Source organism: Panthera pardus, unplaced genomic scaffold (genome assembly GCF_024362965.1).
Source record: "Panthera pardus isolate Hobbes unplaced genomic scaffold, ASM2436296v1 HiC_scaffold_20, whole genome shotgun sequence".
In the NCBI taxonomy this organism is placed as follows: Eukaryota; Metazoa; Chordata; class Mammalia; order Carnivora; family Felidae; genus Panthera; species Panthera pardus.
The window spans coordinates 24,774,651-24,794,073 of record NW_026526766.1 but is presented as its reverse complement, the minus strand read 5'-3'; the positions used below and the strand labels follow the sequence as shown (position 1 = coordinate 24,794,073).

Below are 19,423 nucleotides of genomic sequence, written 5' to 3'. Positions count from 1 at the left end.
CCCTCTGACTTCTGCAGTACAAACATAAAAGACCAGAGCATCTCATTGTCCCCAAACTGGGAGGAGATCTACAGCGTCTTTAAAAGAGCTGGGTGGAAAAAGGTGTTACATTTTCTTTATAGTATTTGATTAGGATAAGTAAGACAAAATATAAAGTATTAGGAAAGATATTAAATGTTGAATTTGTATAAAACTTCAGAATCTTTTCAGGGTTTCTAATGAGAAAATTGTGCTTGCTTCTGTGAACATAAATTTTTAAACAGGTTTATCCATGAAATAAGAATATACAAGTGGGTGTTATATGTAAGTGATGAATCACTAAATTCTACACTTGAAACCAATTTTACCATATATATTAACTAATTAGAATTTAAATAAAAACCTGAAATCAGAAAAAATATACTATTCCTGACCCAGACTTTTAGATGATGTTTTCTTCAAATTGAGTTCTCATTGACATTTTGTTTAGCTGAGTAGGTAATTAAAACAAAACAAAACAAAATATTTTTGTTGTATAACTGTTCAATAATTTGTAACAATTGAAAATATTTTTAGAGAATTTAAAAGCATTTCTCTGAAAATGTAATAAAGAATTTTTTTTGTGATAAAATGAAAGGAGTTCAATAAGACTTTGTAACTACAAGTGTTTAAAATGACAAAACTCTTTTTGTCATTTTAAATGACAAAAATGAAAAAGCAAATGCTTTTTCAGAAAGCATGTGCATTGTTTGAGCAGTCACCTTGCAGCTAGATTTATGCCATTAAAAAGGCATATCACCGGCAAGTGGGAGGAAGTACCTGCCACTTGTGAACATAGAGCTTTCAGGCCATTACTTGGAACCTTGCTCACTAGGAGATTCTGTGCTCTGCCCCTCCTCACAGCAGCCACTGCTCCCTGTACTGCACGGCTTGCATTTGGGGCACCTAGAACACAAACTCTTCCAACAGTTCCTTGGACCTGCCTACTCTGATGGGCACCGGTGCCTTCTACACTTGTCTGAGGAAGTAGATTTCCAGGGGCTCCTGCACTGCCGTCTTCACAGTTGACAAATAACTGCAGAGCAGCATGTGCAGGCGCTGTCCTCTGGGGAGCACCACACGAGGCTGCCTGCATCTGATGGTGATGGGCCCAGCATCTCTGAATCATTCTCCAGGGTTTTCTTAGGTGCCCCAAGGACTGAGGGAAACAATATTTGAGGATACGTTGGTCAGAAAGCTCTGCCCTGTGCCACAGAAAGAAAATTTCTGTGAGCTTTGTGGAGATGTTTTATTTTTTTTTTAATATTTTCTAAGGTTATTAATTTTGAGAGAGAGAGAGAGCGTAAGAGGGGGAAGAGCAGAGAGCAAGGGAGAGAGAGAATCCTAAGCAGGTTCACGCTGTAAGCACACAACCTGATGCAGGGCTCGAACCCACAACTGTGAGATCATGACCTGAGCCAAAATCGAGTCAGACGCTTAACCAACTGAGCCACCCAGGTGCCCCAAGATGTTTTAGATAGACAATTGTGAACATTTAGCTCATGTAGAACAATCTAAATGTGAAATTCATGGTTTTGATATTAGTCCTAGAATGGAAAATAAATTTATTTGTGCAAGAAATCAGTCACGATAAGGCCAGATTATGCTGTAATAACAACCTGAAAATTTCAGCAACCTAAAACAGCAAAGTTGCTTTCTTGCTTAAGCTACATATCCATTACAGGTTAATAAGGAGATTTTATTCATTGTAATTTCAGACTCCATCAGACTTGACTGATGGAGACTCCAGCTCAGCATATATTTCCACAATCACAGAAATAGGAACCACATTCTGGCTTTTAAAGCTTTTTAAAGCTTATATTTCACTGGCGAAAGTAAATGACATGGTCATGCCTCCCATTCAGTAGGAGAGTGGTATGTAATTCTCCTTCAGGGAGGGGCAGTAAGTATTTGTGAATGGCTAACACATGCAATTTATAGTCCCAGGAGTTAACATTAAATGTGGCAATAGTTGTTGAACAACTGTACAGGATCTTTGTACCTAAAGTGCTCAGAGCAACTAAAACTTAAAGGATTTGGGGTGTCTGGGTGGCTCAGTTGGTTAAGCGTCTAACTTTGGCTCAGGTCATGATCTCACGGTTCCTGAGTTCAAGCCCTCCATAGGGCTTTCTGCTGTCAGTGTGGAGTACACTTCAGATCCCTTGTCCCCCCCTCTCTCTCTGCCTCTCCCCAGCATGCGCACTCTCTCTCTCTCTCTCTCTCTCAAAAATAAACAAACTTTTTTTTAAAAAAGGATTTTAACGTGGCATGTTAAAGTTGAAGCAGTATTAATGCTTTCCATAGTGTTTTTGAGTCTTGAACTTCTTTTTCGTTTTGTAATATGGTATATTCTCCTGTGTAGTAACTTAATTCTCATGCTTGCAGCAAAGATTTAAGTCTAATAATATGTCGTAATTGGGGCGCCTGGGTGGCTCAGTCGGTTAAGCATCCGACTTAGGCTCAGGTCATGATCTTGCAGTTTGTGAGTTTGAGCCCCGTGTTGGGCTCTGTGCTGACAGCTCAGAGCCTGCAGCCTGCTTCAGATTCTGTCTCTCCCCTTCTCTCTGCCCCTCCCATGCTCATGCTCTGTCTCTCTCTGTTTCTCAATAACAAATAAACGTTAAAAAAATTTAAAAATATGTCATAATTTATCAATGTGATGCCATCTCTATATGTCATGGTATTTAATCTTAATTTGCATATAGGGTATAGGAACAATAAGTATTAACATGGTTTTATAATAAAAATACTCTGATTTAGTAGCTACTAGGTAGCATCTTCAAATATCAGCTCTTTTTTTTTTTTTTTAATTTTTGTGCATTGTTTCACAAAAAAATTGAAAGCTTTCCAAATAATTTTCCGGATTCTTAGGTTAAGATGGAAGTTTGAATGCATGCTTCTCATTTTTGTTCCCTCATGAAAACATATAAACTATAGTGTGTGGTTAGCTTTCAAAATGGACCTCAGTGATTCTCACTTCTAGTATTTGTACTTTTGCATAGTCCTCTACCATACTGAATAGGGGGGAACCTGTGGAAAAAATAGGATATTTTGGAAATGACAGTAGCTGGTTTGGATATGAGTACTGTGCCTCCAGATAGATATGTTAAAACTGTAAAGACAAGCAAATGAATAACACGAAAATTAGGATAATTATCTCTGGACAGGGTGAGTTGGATGCTATTGGGGAGAGGCACAGGGTGAGTTAACATTCTGTTAATCTTAGTGCTGGGTAACTGGAATGTTCATTTATTTAAAAAAATTTTTTTACTGAGTTGTGTACTTGATAGATTTCAAAATAAAAATGAACAAATTTCTGAATTTCACAATCTATTAAGAAAATGTGGTTCTTTTTGGGGCACCTGGGTCACTCAGTTGGTTGAGTGTGAACTTCAGCTCAGATCATGATCTCAAGGTTCGTGGGTTCGAGGGGTTGAGCCCTGCATCAGGCTCTGTGCTGACAGCTCAGAGCCTGGAGCCTGCTTTGGATTCTGTGTCTCCCTCTCTCTCTGCCCCTCCCCTGTGCTTGTGGTCTGTCTGTCTGTCTCTCTCTCTGTCTCTCTCTCAAAAATAATAAACATTAAAAAAAAGAAAATATGTTTTTTTTTTAATTGAAAGAGTACCAAGTCTAGGAGTCTTCTAGTAGTTACGGGGCTTCTTACTTTGAACTTGCAGAGCAAGGTTCAGCAAACCTAGGTTCATGTCGTGACTGCCAATAACTTGCAGATTGACCTTAGGCAAGTCACTTAACCAGTCTAAGTACCAGTTGCCTCCTCTGTAAAACTAAATGATTTGGGTTAGATATTACTGCAAGACCTTTAATATCCTAAGTGTATAGGTGTACTCAAGGTATGCTGAAACTAGTGAACCAGAAGATAATGTGGAAGGTGATTTGAAAAAGTTTCCTTTGGTTCTCTATTTTGTTGTCAGTTCTGTGACTTAGTAGCAGTCTCCAGAATCAATTTTAAGGTAGTATTTTGTGAATGATAGGAGTGTTTTTCCTTTTCTACTCCTTTTTTCCTGTCTTGGAAGTTGGAGATTAACATGTAGTTAGTTGGGCTGAGGGTCTCTGCAGTGTAAAAAATATTCCTACTTCATTGTAAACCATGTTGGTTTAACATGTTCTCTGTACATATGTATATATTACAGCAGTACACTTAAAAAAGAAAAAAAATCATGAATTTTTGAAAACCGTATATGGAAAAACGAATACATTTTATTGGTGGTAGTCTTGCGATAGTTGTGAAATCTCATATCTTTTCTCTATTTTCTATTTTACAGTTGTATATTGCTTACTTAAATTAGAAAAGAATATTATTGCCAGTAAGCCTTATGGGTATGAATCCAAATATTACTAAATCCAAGGGTGCCTGGGTGGCTCAGTTGGTTGAGCCTCCAACTCAGTCTCAGCTCAGATCTTGATCTCCGGGTCATGAGTTCAAGCCTGGTGCTGGGCTGTGCATTGAGCTCCACACTGGGTGTGAAGCCTACTTGAAAAAAAAAACAAACAAAAAACCCCCCAAAAAAACCCAATTATTACTAAATCCAGTGTTGGGAGAAGTGTGTGTGTGTGTGTGTGTGTGTGTGTGTGTTGTTCTCGAATCTAGAACAGATTTTTTTTTTTTTATTTTTTTTTTCAATGTTTTTTATTTATTTTTGGGACAGAGAGAGACAGAGCATGAACGGGGGAGGGGCAGAGAGAGAGGGAGACACAGAATCGGAAACAGGCTCCAGGCTCCGAGCCATCAGCCCAGAGCCTGACGCGGGGCTCGAACTCATGGGCCGCAAGATCGTGACCTGGCTGAAGTCGGACGCTTAACCGACTGCGCCACCCAGGCGCCCCTCTAGAACAGATTTTACTGAGCATATTTACTCATCTGCCTCTTCTCCTTCCCTACAGGAATTATTCTTGACAAAAGTATTTTAAAATAGAAATCGTTACAATGGCCTCAGCAGTACTTAGTTCTGTTCCCACGACTGCTTCTCGTTTTGCCCTATTGCAAGTAGATAGTGGCAGTGGTTCTGATTCTGAGCCCGGAAAAGGCAAAGGTCGGAATACTGGAAAGTCTCAAGCAAGCAAATCAACTACAAATGAGAAAAAGAGAGAAAAAAGAAGAAAAAAGAAGGAACAACAACAGAGTGAAGCAAATGAGGTAACAATTAGAACTTTTTGTGTCTGCTCTCCCAATAGACTGTGAGCAGAAGTCCAAACCAAGGGGTCAGTGAGAGCCAGGCTCTCTCTGAGACTCTGAGTAGAGCCCTTCCTAGGCTCTTCCTAGCTTCTGTGGCTGCATCATTCAGTCTTTGCCTCTGCTGTGACTTAGCGTCCTTTGTGTGTCTCTGTCTTCACCTCTTCTTGTGGGGACAACAGTCATATTGGTTTAGGGCCCATTCTCATTCAGTGAAACTGTATTATTGTAAGTTATCTTGATTACCTCTGCAAGATCTTATTTTCTAAATGAGGTCCCATTCACGGACACCTGAGGGTTTTAGGCCTACTACATATCTGTTGGGAGATTACAATTCAATCCATAACGACTTCTTAATAGTTTTATCTCTTGTTTCACTTGCTGCATCTCAGATCATGATGATGTGACTGTTACTTGAGACTGGTTTAGCCAGTCCACTTTTAGCTCATCATGTTATTTTGTGGACTAGGCCCTGTATTTTTAAGGAGTAGCAAAGTAGTTGCTGGAGTTGTTTAAACTTTTAAATTTGTAAGCCATTAAACTTTAATCTTTTTTTTTCTTTAATTTTTTTAATGTTTATTTTTGAGAGGGAGAGAGACAGAGCATGAGTAGCAGAGGGGCAGAGAGAGAGGGAGACACAGAATCTGAAGCAGGCTCCAAGCTCTGAGGTGTCCTCACAGAGCCCGACGTGGGGCTCGAACTCACAAACCGCAAGATCATGACCTGAGCCGAAGTCGAACACTTAACCGACTGAGCCAGCCAGGCACCCCAACTTTAATCTTTTTGAATCCCACTGTTTTGCTTTTTTAAAAAATGAAGTATAGTTGACATACAGTGTCATGTATGTCATGTATGTATGTTTTAAGTACTTTGCATCTATTGACACAGTTAATAACAACACAACAACCCTGTAATAATCAGTAATGATATATTATCATTATCCCCATTTAAAAATTTTTTTCTTTTACTTGGGGGTAGTTGACACATACTGTTACATTAGTTTCAGGTGTACAGTATAGTGATTCAACAGGTTTATCCATTATACTATGCTCACCACAAGCCATACAGTGTCATATTAGCTTCAGGTGTACAACATAGTGAAAAGTACACTTGTTATCCTGTTTTTCACTTCTATAAACTTCTTCCTTTAAGTAAAGTAGAATCATTAAAATCATGGTATAATAGAATACAGTCCATTTTCACTTATTGTTTCATTTAGAAACCCACCAATATTATCTAAATACCTGTGAAGTTACTATTTTACAAAGATTAAGAAAAGCACAAATAGTGACTCTGAGCATAATGAGTGGAATAGAAATATTATTGACTTCTTAACAAAAAATCATTAGTATTCTAGAATTGGTAGACTGAATTTAATGATTTTTGTTCATTTGTTTCATAGCTCAGGAATCTTGCTTTTAAGAAAATTCCCCAGAAATCCTCCCATGCCATTTGTAATGCTCACCACGAGCTTTCATTACCAAACCCAGTACAGAAGGATTCACGAGAAGAGAATTGGCAAGAGTGGAGGCAAAGAGATGAACAGGTACAGCTAAGTAAATCAAATTGTTTTGCTTTGTATTTTGATGAATGTGTGCATTTTTATTTAATTATTTTTTAAGTTTATTTATTTATTTTGGCGGGGGAGGGGCAGAGAGAGAGGAAGAGAGAGAATCCCAAGCAGGCTCTGTGCTGACAGCCCAGAGCCTGAGGCAGGGCTCGAGCTCATGATTTGAGATCATGACCTGAGCCTAAATCAAGAGTTGGAGGCTTAGCTGACCGAGCCACCTAGGCACCCCAAATTTATGCATTTTTAAAATGGCAGTGTATCTGAATCCATGACAACGCTATTCTGATGAGCATACTGTATTGGATTAATTCACACATCTTTTGCTTTTACTGAGAGGCTCTGTTTTTTATCTAGGAAAAAGTTGATATATTTGTTATTTTATGTAATTCAAAGCAGTTATTTTGTGAGTTTTCAGTTTATATGCCTTTTTACAAGTGAGGGAGAGATACAGAAGGTAAAACAACAAGATTAAATTATTTCATGTCAAGAGATGAGTATTTGTAGGGTCAGAGGTCTCTTGTTAATACTTAGTCACAGTTTTGCTTAAAAAAGAAAAACTTTGAAGGTAAACTTCCTCTTCAACTTTGATGTAACATAGTATATGACATTTGTTAGTTTAACTTATTTATATGGTATTTTGTGCTTCTATTAAATAGATATCAGTAATAACCAAATCAGGTAATTTTTAAGACCAGTCAGTTTCTTTTTCTGTGTGGTGTTCAGGAAAATAACATACTAAGCCTAGAATGTACTCTAGGAGATACTGGATGTATGAGAAATGAATAGTTACTTATTTGCTTACTTGTTAAACTGTCATTTAATCCATTGGGAAGAGGTATTGTTTTATCAGATATTTGACTTAATAGAGTGCTATACCTATCATGCTTCAGTTACTAGTTTTAAAAGATTTAGAGTATACTAAACTGTGCTCTTAACACATCAGCTGTATTAGTTATCACATTTTCATTAGGATTGTGTAGTGCCTTAGGCTCATCGTCACAAGCATCAGTTATTATACAAGAGCTGTTTGCAGATGCCATTTAAAAGATATTTCCAGGCAGTGGATACTAGATACATTGTCTTGTATTAAACCCTCTAGTTTTTATTTGATTATTTCTTTTTTTCCTTCTATGGCATTTATTATGACAAATTCTTACAAGTATAAATGTAATGATCTACTTTGTTTAGACAGTAATAGAATTTACCAGTGTCTTCACCAGAGAGAATTTCTCCCAGTGGCCCTAAGAGCACTGGAAAATTAATGAAGGAAAACTACTCAAATTTGCACCAAAATCCATTTTGTGTAATGTGGGAACCTGAGCACAGATATTTGATTGCCCTTCTTCCTGCCCCTACTGATTGCTGCCAGAATGACCAGGTAATTATGAAAAGAAAATAGTTGACATGGCCCTGGCCCTATACAAGAATATCATCCCTGGCTCAGGAACTTTGAGGAACTTCTGCTGGATATGCTATTGATGGGCCACTTAGGAAAACCTGGTAGCATATTTGGAAGTCTCACTTGCAGAAAATAATCAAGGTCATGAGAAGTAGAGTAGATGCTAGGATAATTAACACCGATGAATAGCAAAGAGATAAAGGCAGACCTTGGAACAGATGGACAGTAAACCATTTGGAATCTATTTTACTGTGTGGAATAACAAATTTTAAAAGTAGGGACCAGGCAGTGACTAAACTAGGCAAAAAGCCTGTAGAATGGTGGGTGTTCTCCCTGACACAATAAAGAAACAGCACAGTGAGAAATTCCAGTATTGAGGACTGAGCCAGACAAAAAGCTGACTATAGAAAGCTAGCCTGTTATGTGGCTACTTTTTTCAATCACAAAAGAGAAATTATGCTAAGACAAACTTTCCTACTCCTAAATCACCAAGGTGACTTTGGCTTCACAAAGCCTCAGCATAAAATCTGACAGCTGGAATTAAACAGCAACCAGGTGGATAGTAAACAAGCATCCACTCCATCTACATATGAGCAAACAGTGGAACTTAGTTGATCTCATCTCAGCTGAAGAAGTTTGTGCCATGTGAAAGGAAAAGAACATTGTACTTAGTCTCCAGAGTGAAAGCATACTTTGAAAAATATTTATTACAGGGAGCAGAAGTTGATTATAGACAGCACCTGTTCTTTTAATAAAAACCAAGGAGCTAGACCATTTTGTAAAAGTCAAGGGGATTAGTAATGATATATATAAGGTGAGGTGAAAAAGTGCCAAAGAAGTTGAAAAGAGGGGCGGGTGAAATAAAAAATTTGGGGGAAGTAAAATCATAGAATCTAAAATTTCATTAGAAAGACTAAAGAACAGAGTATACACTGAAGAAAATTGAGTCAATTGTATGAAGGAAAATTTGAGATAAATTTTGCCAATAAAATCAACCTAATAGATTGGAACACAGAACTGAAATCCAACAGAGGCAGAGTTAGGGTCCCTAAAACAAATAGAATAGAGGCAATCATTAAAGGTAATGTTGATAAAAATTTTCTTAAAGGACTTGAATCTGAGCTTGAAAGAACTTTTAAGCCTTTTTCAAAGGATTTTTTGGGAAAACTTTTTAAAAATTCTCTTAAAAGTATTTAATTTTAAGAATAAGAGACACAAAAATAATACTATAAATATATGCATGGGAGAAAAAGGTAAAAAATTAGACCAGCTACTTTAAATGGCAGAATTAAAATGTTAGGACCAAGAATTCTGTATCTAGCCAAGATGTCATTTTTTTGAATGCTCAAGAAATATATTCCCAGACATGGAAGGGCTAAGGAGGCATACTGCCATTATTCTTTCTGCAGATTTTTCTGAGATACACTCTTTGCCAATTAAGACAAATCTAAATAAAGAGCACAATTGGAAAGTACCAGTGGCGAACATTGAAGCTAGTTCAATACATAATTAACTCTACTGTTTGTAAATTGTTATTAATGAGAACATAATTCACATGAAGAATTTGTCTAAAATGGAACGGAACCCCTGTTTTTGAACACAAAAATTAGTAAGGAAGTAGGTTGGGGAAGCCAATAGGTATTTTAAGATTTTTCATATTGATGACAAGATACATAGTTCCAAGTGTGATTTTTTTTTTTAATTTAAAAGAACTATTTATACACAAGACTTTTCATTCTATAAGTTTTAAATCAGTTGAAGAAAAAGAATTAAACCTGGTCCATATAAGCAGAAGTTATAAAGTAAAGGAAGATGCAAGGAAGCCTTTGAAATAAGATATGAAAAAGGATAATAGACAAATAATTTGTTTTATAAATAAATATAAATAGTTGAATTTACCCATTAAAAGACCAATGGGGGCAAACTGCCTGGAACACATTTTGATCTTAATTCTTATCTTTTCCTTAACATTAAAAGTTGTGACACATTGACCTGAAAGAATAGGTTCAGACTATTCAAGATATTGTATATTTTGCTGAGGTATGTTATGGAAGTTGCTAGAAATTGTAGAGATAATCTTCAATGCAATATTAGTATCTTAAGAAATGTTTGTGTCTCATTTTCCATTTTGTAGACTTATATCCATCTCAGCATACTTCAGAGTTGGAAAGATAGTGTTATATTTCCTATTTCTTTGCAGAATGGTATACATCAAAAGGAGGTATATGCTTTGCACTTGAAATGCACAAGTTTTATGTGATATATGAAGTATGTGAATTATATCTTAGTAAAGCTGTTTTTAACAAAGATGAATAGGCCTGCTTTGATTTGGTCATATTTATAATTTTTACTACTTTTAATATTGAATTAAGATCAAGAGACATACTGTTCAGTAATACCTGTTGCCTGGGAATAAATCTGTGGAGATACTGTTCAGGTACAGTTATACCTCCTTTATTCATGATACATTGATATTACTGATTCCAGTGTACCTTTTTGTAACTCTACATCATGGCTCAAAAATAATTAACTGAATAGAAAAATTTCTTCTCATGATAAGTTTTTAGTGATAAACCAATCAAAATTTGTGTGTTTCTTCCTCTTACTGATTCAAACCGCACATCACTGGTTTTATCTGACTCCGAAGTGGATTATCTGCTAGCATGTGCACAATAGTAATTGTTCTTTCACACTGAATCCTCTACTCCATTTGATTAAAGGTGTTTTGCCAATAGCTTGTTCTGTGTTTGTGAGTATACTATTTGTCATTAACCTGATGGCTGGTATAATAAGACCCTTGGCAATTGTTTGACTTGCATGTGTGTCTCTATATCTCTATAAGGAGTGCAAATTCAAATGAATCCTCTGTATTTTGGGGCTCTTTTTTTAGCAACAAAATTCATCACTTTTCTTCTGGAAAAAGCATTACTTGGTACTTGTTCTGGAAAGACTCCTACAATTCATTGTGCTTTGAAAGTGAAACAAAAACTGGTGTCTTCAGGCTACAGGTCTGACCATGTTTCATAGCAGGCAGCTAGGAACAAATAGGTTGACTCAACAAATCAAAATTTCAAATAGTCACTGTCTTAATTTTTTATTTATAATTTTCCTTTTCAGTTGCTTATATGGTATCGCTCTTGTCCTGACACAAACAGATATATATTCTGTATTCACTGTATTTGTGTCCTGTTTATTTAAAAATTCATGGTGTTTTTTATAAGTTGCAATGTTTATAGTTCTGTTTTCATTCCTACTTTTAATCCCTCAGTATATGATTAAACCAGTTTTGTTCCTTAGAGATACAATAGAGCATACAACAAAAAATGCAGACAAAAAATGTAAACGACACTCCAAGAATAAATAAACACTAAAAAAAAATTTTTTTTAAGGGGCACCTGGGTGGTTCAGTTGGTTAAATGTCCGACTTCAGCTGAGGTCATGATCTCATGGTTCATGAGTTCGAGCCCCGCGTCAGGCTCTGTGCTGACAGCTCAGAGCATGGAGCCTGCTTCCGATTCTGTCTCCCTCTCTCTCTTTGCTCCTCCCCCTCTTGTACTCTGTTTTTCCTCTCTCTCAAAAGTAAAAAAAAATTACAAAAAATGTAAACAACACTCAAAAGACATCAAGATACATTAACTAAAATGAACTGAACCTGATAATTAGTGTGTACACATAGATCCAATTTTTGTAGAACATTGACAACCTTTAAAATAATAATGTTCAGTAAGACTATTACAAGATTTCTGGGAAAATAATTCTGCTTTCCAAATTAGTGAAAGATAGGTGGTCCACACTCGGAAGATCATGGAGTTAGAGGATCACAGGGCACTGCTGCTGTTGTGACTAAATAAACGGTTGGGTGCAAGCATGAGAGGTCTTCAGAATGATGTTCTGTGTTGTGTTATAAAATCCTGTTCCCATGATGCCTGTGGGAAATGAGGAGTAGCTCTTCATTTTGAATTGGTTTTGCTTGAATTTAAAATGGGTAAAATTGTTATGGTACTTAGACTTACAAATCAATTTAAAAAAAAACAAAAAACAAAAAACAAATCAATTTTTAAAAATCTAGTTCCAAAATGTTTACCGTCCTTTCCATTTTTCATTGGTTCTTCATACTCTTTAACTGATCATAAGCCCTTGAGCTATAGGTTTGTTTAAATAGAAAAAAAAAATGTTTTACTACTAGATGGGGAGTAGGAGTCAATGAAGGAAGCCAAGAGGAAGGGGCTCTGAAGTACTCCATCTTGGGCACATGTAAGTATTTTCTTCAATCCTATAGGCATTGTAGTACCTACCTACCATTTCCTCTTTTTCTTCCTTTCCTCCTCTTCTCATAAATGAGGAATTCTCTATTTGCAAGCTTAATAGAAGATACTTTTTAAAAATCATGGTGATTTTTGCATTTTCTTGCCTGGTACCTGTCTTTTAGGCTCAGACTTCTTTTCCCCTGTTGGTTCTGCCTGTACGTGTTCTGATGAATTAGGTTGACAACTGTATTTATAGTAGTCTTATGATTAATTAATGCTGTAAGATATGTTTAGAGAATTTAGAATCATGTTTTCTTTCTCTTTCTTGAAGTTTTAGTCTTATGCTACCGTTCTCCCTGTTATCTAGGATCAAAAATCTTATCTTTGATTCATTCTTCTTTCATACTTCATGTTCAGTTAGTCTTCTAAAACTTGGCTATTCTTTTCTAAGATACAGCCTTTATTTTCTGTACTTTTATGTTCTGGTTCTATATGCTGAGATTACAGAGAGTTAGCCAAACACATTGATTCTAAGCCTTTATTTTTATAAGGGTTCAGTTTATTTCTTTAAAATTACTTTTATCAGCATTTCTCCTTCAGCTGCCCTTAGTCTGTAATTTTTAGGGAGTGTCTGGAATCTAATTCTGCCCTACCTAAGCAACCTCATTTTCCACTATACTCCAACATAGAGAAGGGGAATTCTAATTCACTGTTTGTAACTCTTGTGGCAGGCAAGCACTGTGCTAGGTACTTTACATGTATTAATAGCTTTAAATCTTGAAAACTACCCTGTAAGGTTGATATTTCTATTTCCTTTTTTATATGTGAAGAAACTGAAATTTACAGAACTTCTGTAATTTGCCCAAGGTCACAGCTAGCATACATGGAATTGGAATTTAAATTATCCACCTGTGTGATCTCCCAAAGCCTGGATTTTGTCCACGTCTTTCTTGTATTGAATTCACACTTTATCAGGTATCCCCTTTCTTTATCAGTGTCACCCATAATACATTATTTTTAATATCATGTCTTTGTTTACTTGGCTCTTTCCTCCTGAACTTCTTCTATTCCCTTTTCTACCTGTCCAAATTATATCTGTCATTTAAGGACAGACTTAAATCAATGTCTTTTCTGTGTATGCCTCTCTAAATTTTATTTGTTGTATATGTTTTTTCCCCACCACTTTTGTAGCACTTTCAACATCTTATTCTATTTTCTGCACTTCATATGTGTTAGTCCCCAACTGGAGTAGAAATTCTTTAAGGGCAAAAGCCATACATATGCTGTTTCTTTAAAGCCCTACAGGCAAAGCACATAGAAGGTTCCCTGATACCTTTTTTTTTTTTTTTTAAGTTTATTTATTTTGAGAGAGACAGAGACTGCATAAGTGGGAGAGGAACAGAGAAAGAGAGAGAAAGGGAGAATGCCAGCACAGAGCCTGATATGGGGCTCGAGCCTATGAAACTGAGATAGCGACCTGAGCCGAAATTAAGAGTTGGACACTTAACCAACTGAGCCACCCAGACGCCCCAGGTTCTCTGTTATCCTATTGGATCATACAGATATTTTTGGAAGATTTGTTCTAGTTCTTAGAAACTTAAATTGAAACTTAAATCATTTTTGCCTACTTATGTTTCCTTGTATACTAGTTGATGTTAAAAATTAAAAGTTCTAAACTGCTATTTAGAATCAAATGCTGAAGAGAACCATAGTTTTCACTTTAAAAGTTCTATCTCATTCAGTTTTTATCATACTATTGGAATCAGCTACTTTAATATTCAAGTGCTACTAGTTAATGGAAAAAAGAATAATGACATCTTGCAAGACTCCCAACTCTCTAACCTATTCTCCTGCCTGCTAACTTATTTTTGGAATATCGGTCAGAATATGTAATATATTGGAAATAATATTAAATGCAATTTTTATAAATGTTAAATGTCATTAATATGGATTAAAAGTTTAGTGGTTAATTGAATCAACTTTGTTCAGAATAAACTCAAGTCGTTTTGTTACTTTTTCCGTGTTGGGATGACTTCTTGGCTTTACATACAGAGAAATATTTGTACTCAGTGGCTTTAAGTTTAGACGGAGAAATTGATATAAACTTGTGTAACACATGAATCCAATTCTTTTTTACCTTATAACTGTATATTGTTTTTGAATGTCCCTTTGTATTGTAAATTACTTAAAAGGTTAGTTTATTTTTCCTGATTATTACTAATTTGGGTTGAATTAATCCTTCAGTTTGTTTTAGTTATTTTATAGAACTATGTACAATTTACTCTGGGCTTACGGTATTTTCTAGTGCTATAATCCCTTATTTACCATTTTAATTCTAATTGCATTTTTCTCTGAATTAGATTAATTTTTTTCTGTGATAAACCTACTCTTTTCCCCCCCTCTTTTTGTTGTCTTAGTATAGGTTTAGATGAGATGCTTCCAGAGGTATGATTTGGTTAGGAATAAGAGCTTTAGTTCATTGTGTCCAGTGTTACTATTTTTCCAGTTTTTAAGTTATCCCTTGGAAATATATCACTCCTTTTTGGAGTTGGTTTCTGTTTTGGTTTAGATTTTTGTTGTTGTTATCAAGCAGTAGAAATAATTCTGATTAACTTGGCAGAGATCATTTGTTGAAAGGTTTCACAGATCTGAATTAAGGACCAAACAAGTAGGCCTTGGGGAAGATGGAAACTAAGAATTCTGGAGCACTTAGAGGAGTGACCTAGTACAACTAGTACATGCTCATTTGTAGAGGGCTGTCACATGACTAGACCCCACTTGCTTTGTGTTTGTTTTCAAAATTTAATTGCTAGGAGATCAAAAGAGTTGGATCCCTTGCCCCCACGCTGTCGTTGATGATGGTAGCTTGGATTTTGTGTGGGTTTGTTGGTGGGTGGTATATAGGATTATATAATCGGCTGTCCTACTAGAATCATGGGACTTTGGGATGAAATACAGTTATTCACAGGAGTAAAGGAATGGTTTCTGAACAGACAGAAACAAGAAATATCCACTAAATGTGTGCTTTTACTATCTAGTCCACATAGGTCAACACATACATGTACACAAGTCCAGGAAGTTTGTGTTGTGACTCTCCTGTGTACAGCTGCAGATATAACCTTATCTCCGTGGTGGAAACCCGAAGTCCCACCCAACCACTGTAGCAATTCTGCCTGGCAATTAAGAAAAGTAATTCTTGGAGAGTAGTTTGATTAGAGGGTAATGAAAGCTGTATTATAAGAAGATAAGATGAGAAAGACTGGTGGGAAAGAGGAACCAAAAGATATAGATCAAAAATTAAAGAATCATTTTTTATAGTATTAGATTACCTTAAAAGGTAGGGCAACCAAATAAAAGGATATGAGTAAAAAGATGCACTATGAATAATTATGCTATAACATCAGGGATATACCAGGACATTTGGTCACCTTTTAAAGTTATTTGGTCACCTGTTTAAAGTTTCTGTACCCATGGATTAATCTGTATTAAGGGAATGGTATGTTTTATAATGCTGATTGTGTTATTTTTTAGTATTTTTGAGTAGTAATCCCTATTAAAATTTTCTGTGTCTTAAACTGGATACCATCATCGACATCTAATATATTGTCAATTTCTTTGTAAGTTTTTTTTGCTAAAGGGAAAAATTGATATATAAAACATAATTGACAGTGAATAGGGAAGTAGAAATATCAAAATTGGAAGTTTTGCTTTGGTATCTTCTGTAAAATACAGGGTTCCCTACTTTGGCATGGAGAGATAACTTTGGAGAACCCAGGTTATTTTTTAATGCATTTGTTTTCCTTTCTGTATATATAGTTATAGTTCTTTTGCTTGTGTGGCATAATTGTGAAACTTTCTTTTTGTTTTAGCTGACATCTGAAATGTTTGAAGCAGATCTTGAGAAGGCATTATTGCTAAGTAAATTAGAATATGAAGAGCACAAAAAGGTATTTACACATTTATTGATTTAGATATTTCAGAAGTTTAATTGTTCAAAGGTTTGGACCAACCTTCCTGAATTTTATATAAAAGTTCTCCATTTAAAGCTTGTCCTAAAAATTCATCATCATAACAATATTATTATGAAATTTTTATAATAAGATTACTTCTCAAGTTTTGAGAGGCAACAAAAACATGAAGACTGAACTTTGGTGATTTGGAATGTTTCCTTAAGAAACTCTTGCACCTTAAGAAATTCTTCCTTAAAAAAAGGGTCCCACTTCTTTTTTTTTTTTTTAAGTTTATTTATTTATTTTGAGAGAGAGAGAGTATGAGCCAGGGCGAGAGTGGGTGACACTGGGATGGCAGTGCAGAGAGAGGCAGAATCCTAAGCAGGCTCGGCGCTGTCAGTGCACAGCCTGATGCTGGGCTCAGTCCCACAAACTATGAGATCAAGACCTAAGCTGAGGGGCACCTGGGTGGCTCAGTCGGTTGAGCATCCAACTTCGGCTCAGGTCATGATCTCACGATGTGTGGGTTCGAGCCCCGCGTTGGGCTCTGTGCTGACAGCTCAGAGCCTGGAGCCTGCGTCGGATTCTGTGTCTCCCTCTCTCTCTGCCCCTCCCCTGCTCATGCTCTGTCTCTCTCTGTCTCAAAAATAAATAAAAACATTAAAAAAAAATTAAAAAAAAAAGACCTAAGCTGAAATCAAGAGTTGCACGCTTAAACTGTGTAACTAAATTGTGGTATTGGCTTATGTGCTGAAAAGCATTGTATAGCTTGTAACTATAGGAACATTTAAGTTAAAGTAGTGTTGCCTTCTAGTGTCTGTATTTAAGTTGAACATTTATTATTTTCATATCATTTGACATTTTAGTCCTTTATATGTATTGGGAATTTTTTTGGTCCATAAAATGTATTCAGTTTGTGAGTATAGTTGATCATAAATGACCCTGATCATGCTTATGGGCCTTTAGACTATGTCATTGTACACTAGCTCCTTCAGTTAAGATGAAGGGAGGAGAGGAATTAAAATTCACAGCAGATGATTTTGCTTTTTATTTATAGTGCAAGGGAAAAGGATGAAAGTTGCCAGTAAAGTGGACTTTGTGCATTGTGTATGTTAGTTTCATTTTCCATGTCCCTATTCCTGTTACCCTAATTAATAAAGACTAACTATAATCTTTATTATTAGTTGTCCATTTAAGCACAAAGCTGGCAACTAGAAAAATGGATACAGCTAGCTTTACTACGATTTAATAATTTAAATGGACTTTCAGTTATACTGGAAAAGTGTAAAAAAAAAAGTTCTCCTGACTTGCTTAATCAGAGATAAAATTTATCAAATAGAATATTATCATACAATAATGATTTATTGTTGTGAGATACATGTCTAGATTCTAAAGCTAAAAGAATTAGCTATATCTTTAGAGGAGTAAAGTAGATGGTGTTGATAAAATATCATGATCCCTGCCGGTTTTCTTAACACAATCATAGGCCTGTTACCCAAAAGCATTGGTTCTGTCAGACCATAATGACTCTCAGAGAAGGGAGGAACTCCTTTTGTATGCAGTAGCTAGTTTGATGTGATTCCATTAACGTAGTCATTGAGTTTTAGGTCAATATCCAAAAAAAAAAATTACTATAATTATTTTAGCCTAACTGTCTTTATATTAACTAAAGTTTGGGATGGCTTTTATATTCTGTTCTATTACTCATTCACCAATATTTTTTGAGTAGCCAAAATGTGCTAGGCACATAATACAAAGATAAAGATATGGTCCCAGCCCTTGAATTTAGTAGAGGGAAATGTACATGTAATTACTGTGTATAGTATTCACAGACGAATGTTTTCAGTGCAGTGGTAATTCAGAAAGATGGAAGAATTTTCTTTGCCTTTGATGGGGATGAGTTTTAGAAAAGGATTTTTTTTTTATGTTTATTTATGAGAGAGAGTGTGTGTGCACACGCCCATGCCTGCATGCAGGGGTGGGGCAGAGAGAGAGGGGGACAGAGTATCTGAAGTGGGCTCTGTGCTGACAGCAGAGGCAGCCCAGTGTTTGAACTCATGAACTGTGAGATCATGACCTGAGCTGAAATCAGAAACTTAACTGACTGAGCCACCCAGGCACCCCTAGAACAGGATTTTTAAAGAGGAGTCTTACAAGTCATATAAAAGGTCACAGTGTAGGCAAGAGAAAGTAGGCATTGTCAGAGAAGGGGTGGCAAGAATACAGGATATGTGTGTATGAAAGGGTATAGCATAGTTGATTCGGAGTTGCTAGAGACACTTTCTGAAGGATAGGATATAAAGAATCTTGAGCACCAGGTTAAGGAGATTTGGCTTTATAAATCTGTTGTCAGAGAGCTATTGAATATTTTTAACTGTTAGATTGATTTCAGGCTTTCATTTTAGAAACTCATGCTGTAGCAGTGTAGAAGATAGATGGAGGGGCTAAAATTAGAGGGTGTTGCAATGTCCAGCAGAAGATAGAGAAATGACAGAAGGTCTGAAGAGAACAGATGTAAGAGATCTTTAGGAGATAAACTCAACAAGACCTCATGACTAATTTGTATATAGTGTGTAGGAAGAACAGATAGAAGTGACTCAGGTTTCTAGTCTACAGAGTTGTGTGATGATGGTAGCATTAAACAGGTGCTTTAACAAGAGGATCCAGTAGGGAAGGCAGGGTGAACATATTTAGCTTGGAGATGTTTACTGAACATTCCAATTGAGTTGTCTGTACATACCAAAATCATGAGTGTATCATTAGAGCTTTAAATTTTGAGAAACAATGGTCATAAAGCAAAAGAATAGCTTAAGAGTGGAATAATGATGAGAAGAGTTTGGAGAAGAGAAGCCAGTGATGGAGACTGAAGAGTAGTTAGAAGTGTATTGAGGAAACTAAGAGGTGTTTGAAAAAATAATGTCTTTGGATTTGGCATTGAGAGGGAGGTTGACCTTAATTTTAGTGGCAGAGAACAGAGGAAGCCAGATTTGACAGGGAGGTGAGAAAGGAAGTTGACTATAGATGATTGTCTTAAGTTTGGTCCTGAAATA

General features: G+C 36.1%; 1 protein-coding gene across 4 annotated transcripts in view; it reads left to right on the top strand.

Moving 5' to 3' along the window:
* The window catches only part of GKAP1 (G kinase anchoring protein 1), an 89,716-nt gene that overhangs the window by 8,917 nt on the left and 61,376 nt on the right, over positions 1 to 19,423 (top strand). For all 4 annotated transcript variants that reach the window (XM_053907835.1, XM_019423549.2, XM_019423547.2 and 1 more), the window contains exons 3-5: positions 4,919 to 5,171; positions 6,610 to 6,753; positions 16,293 to 16,370. In XM_053907835.1, the coding sequence (XP_053763810.1) occupies positions 4,962 to 5,171; positions 6,610 to 6,753; positions 16,293 to 16,370 (432 nt within the window). In that variant the 5' untranslated portion in view covers positions 4,919 to 4,961. The remainder of the gene's footprint in view (positions 1 to 4,918; positions 5,172 to 6,609; positions 6,754 to 16,292; positions 16,371 to 19,423) is intronic.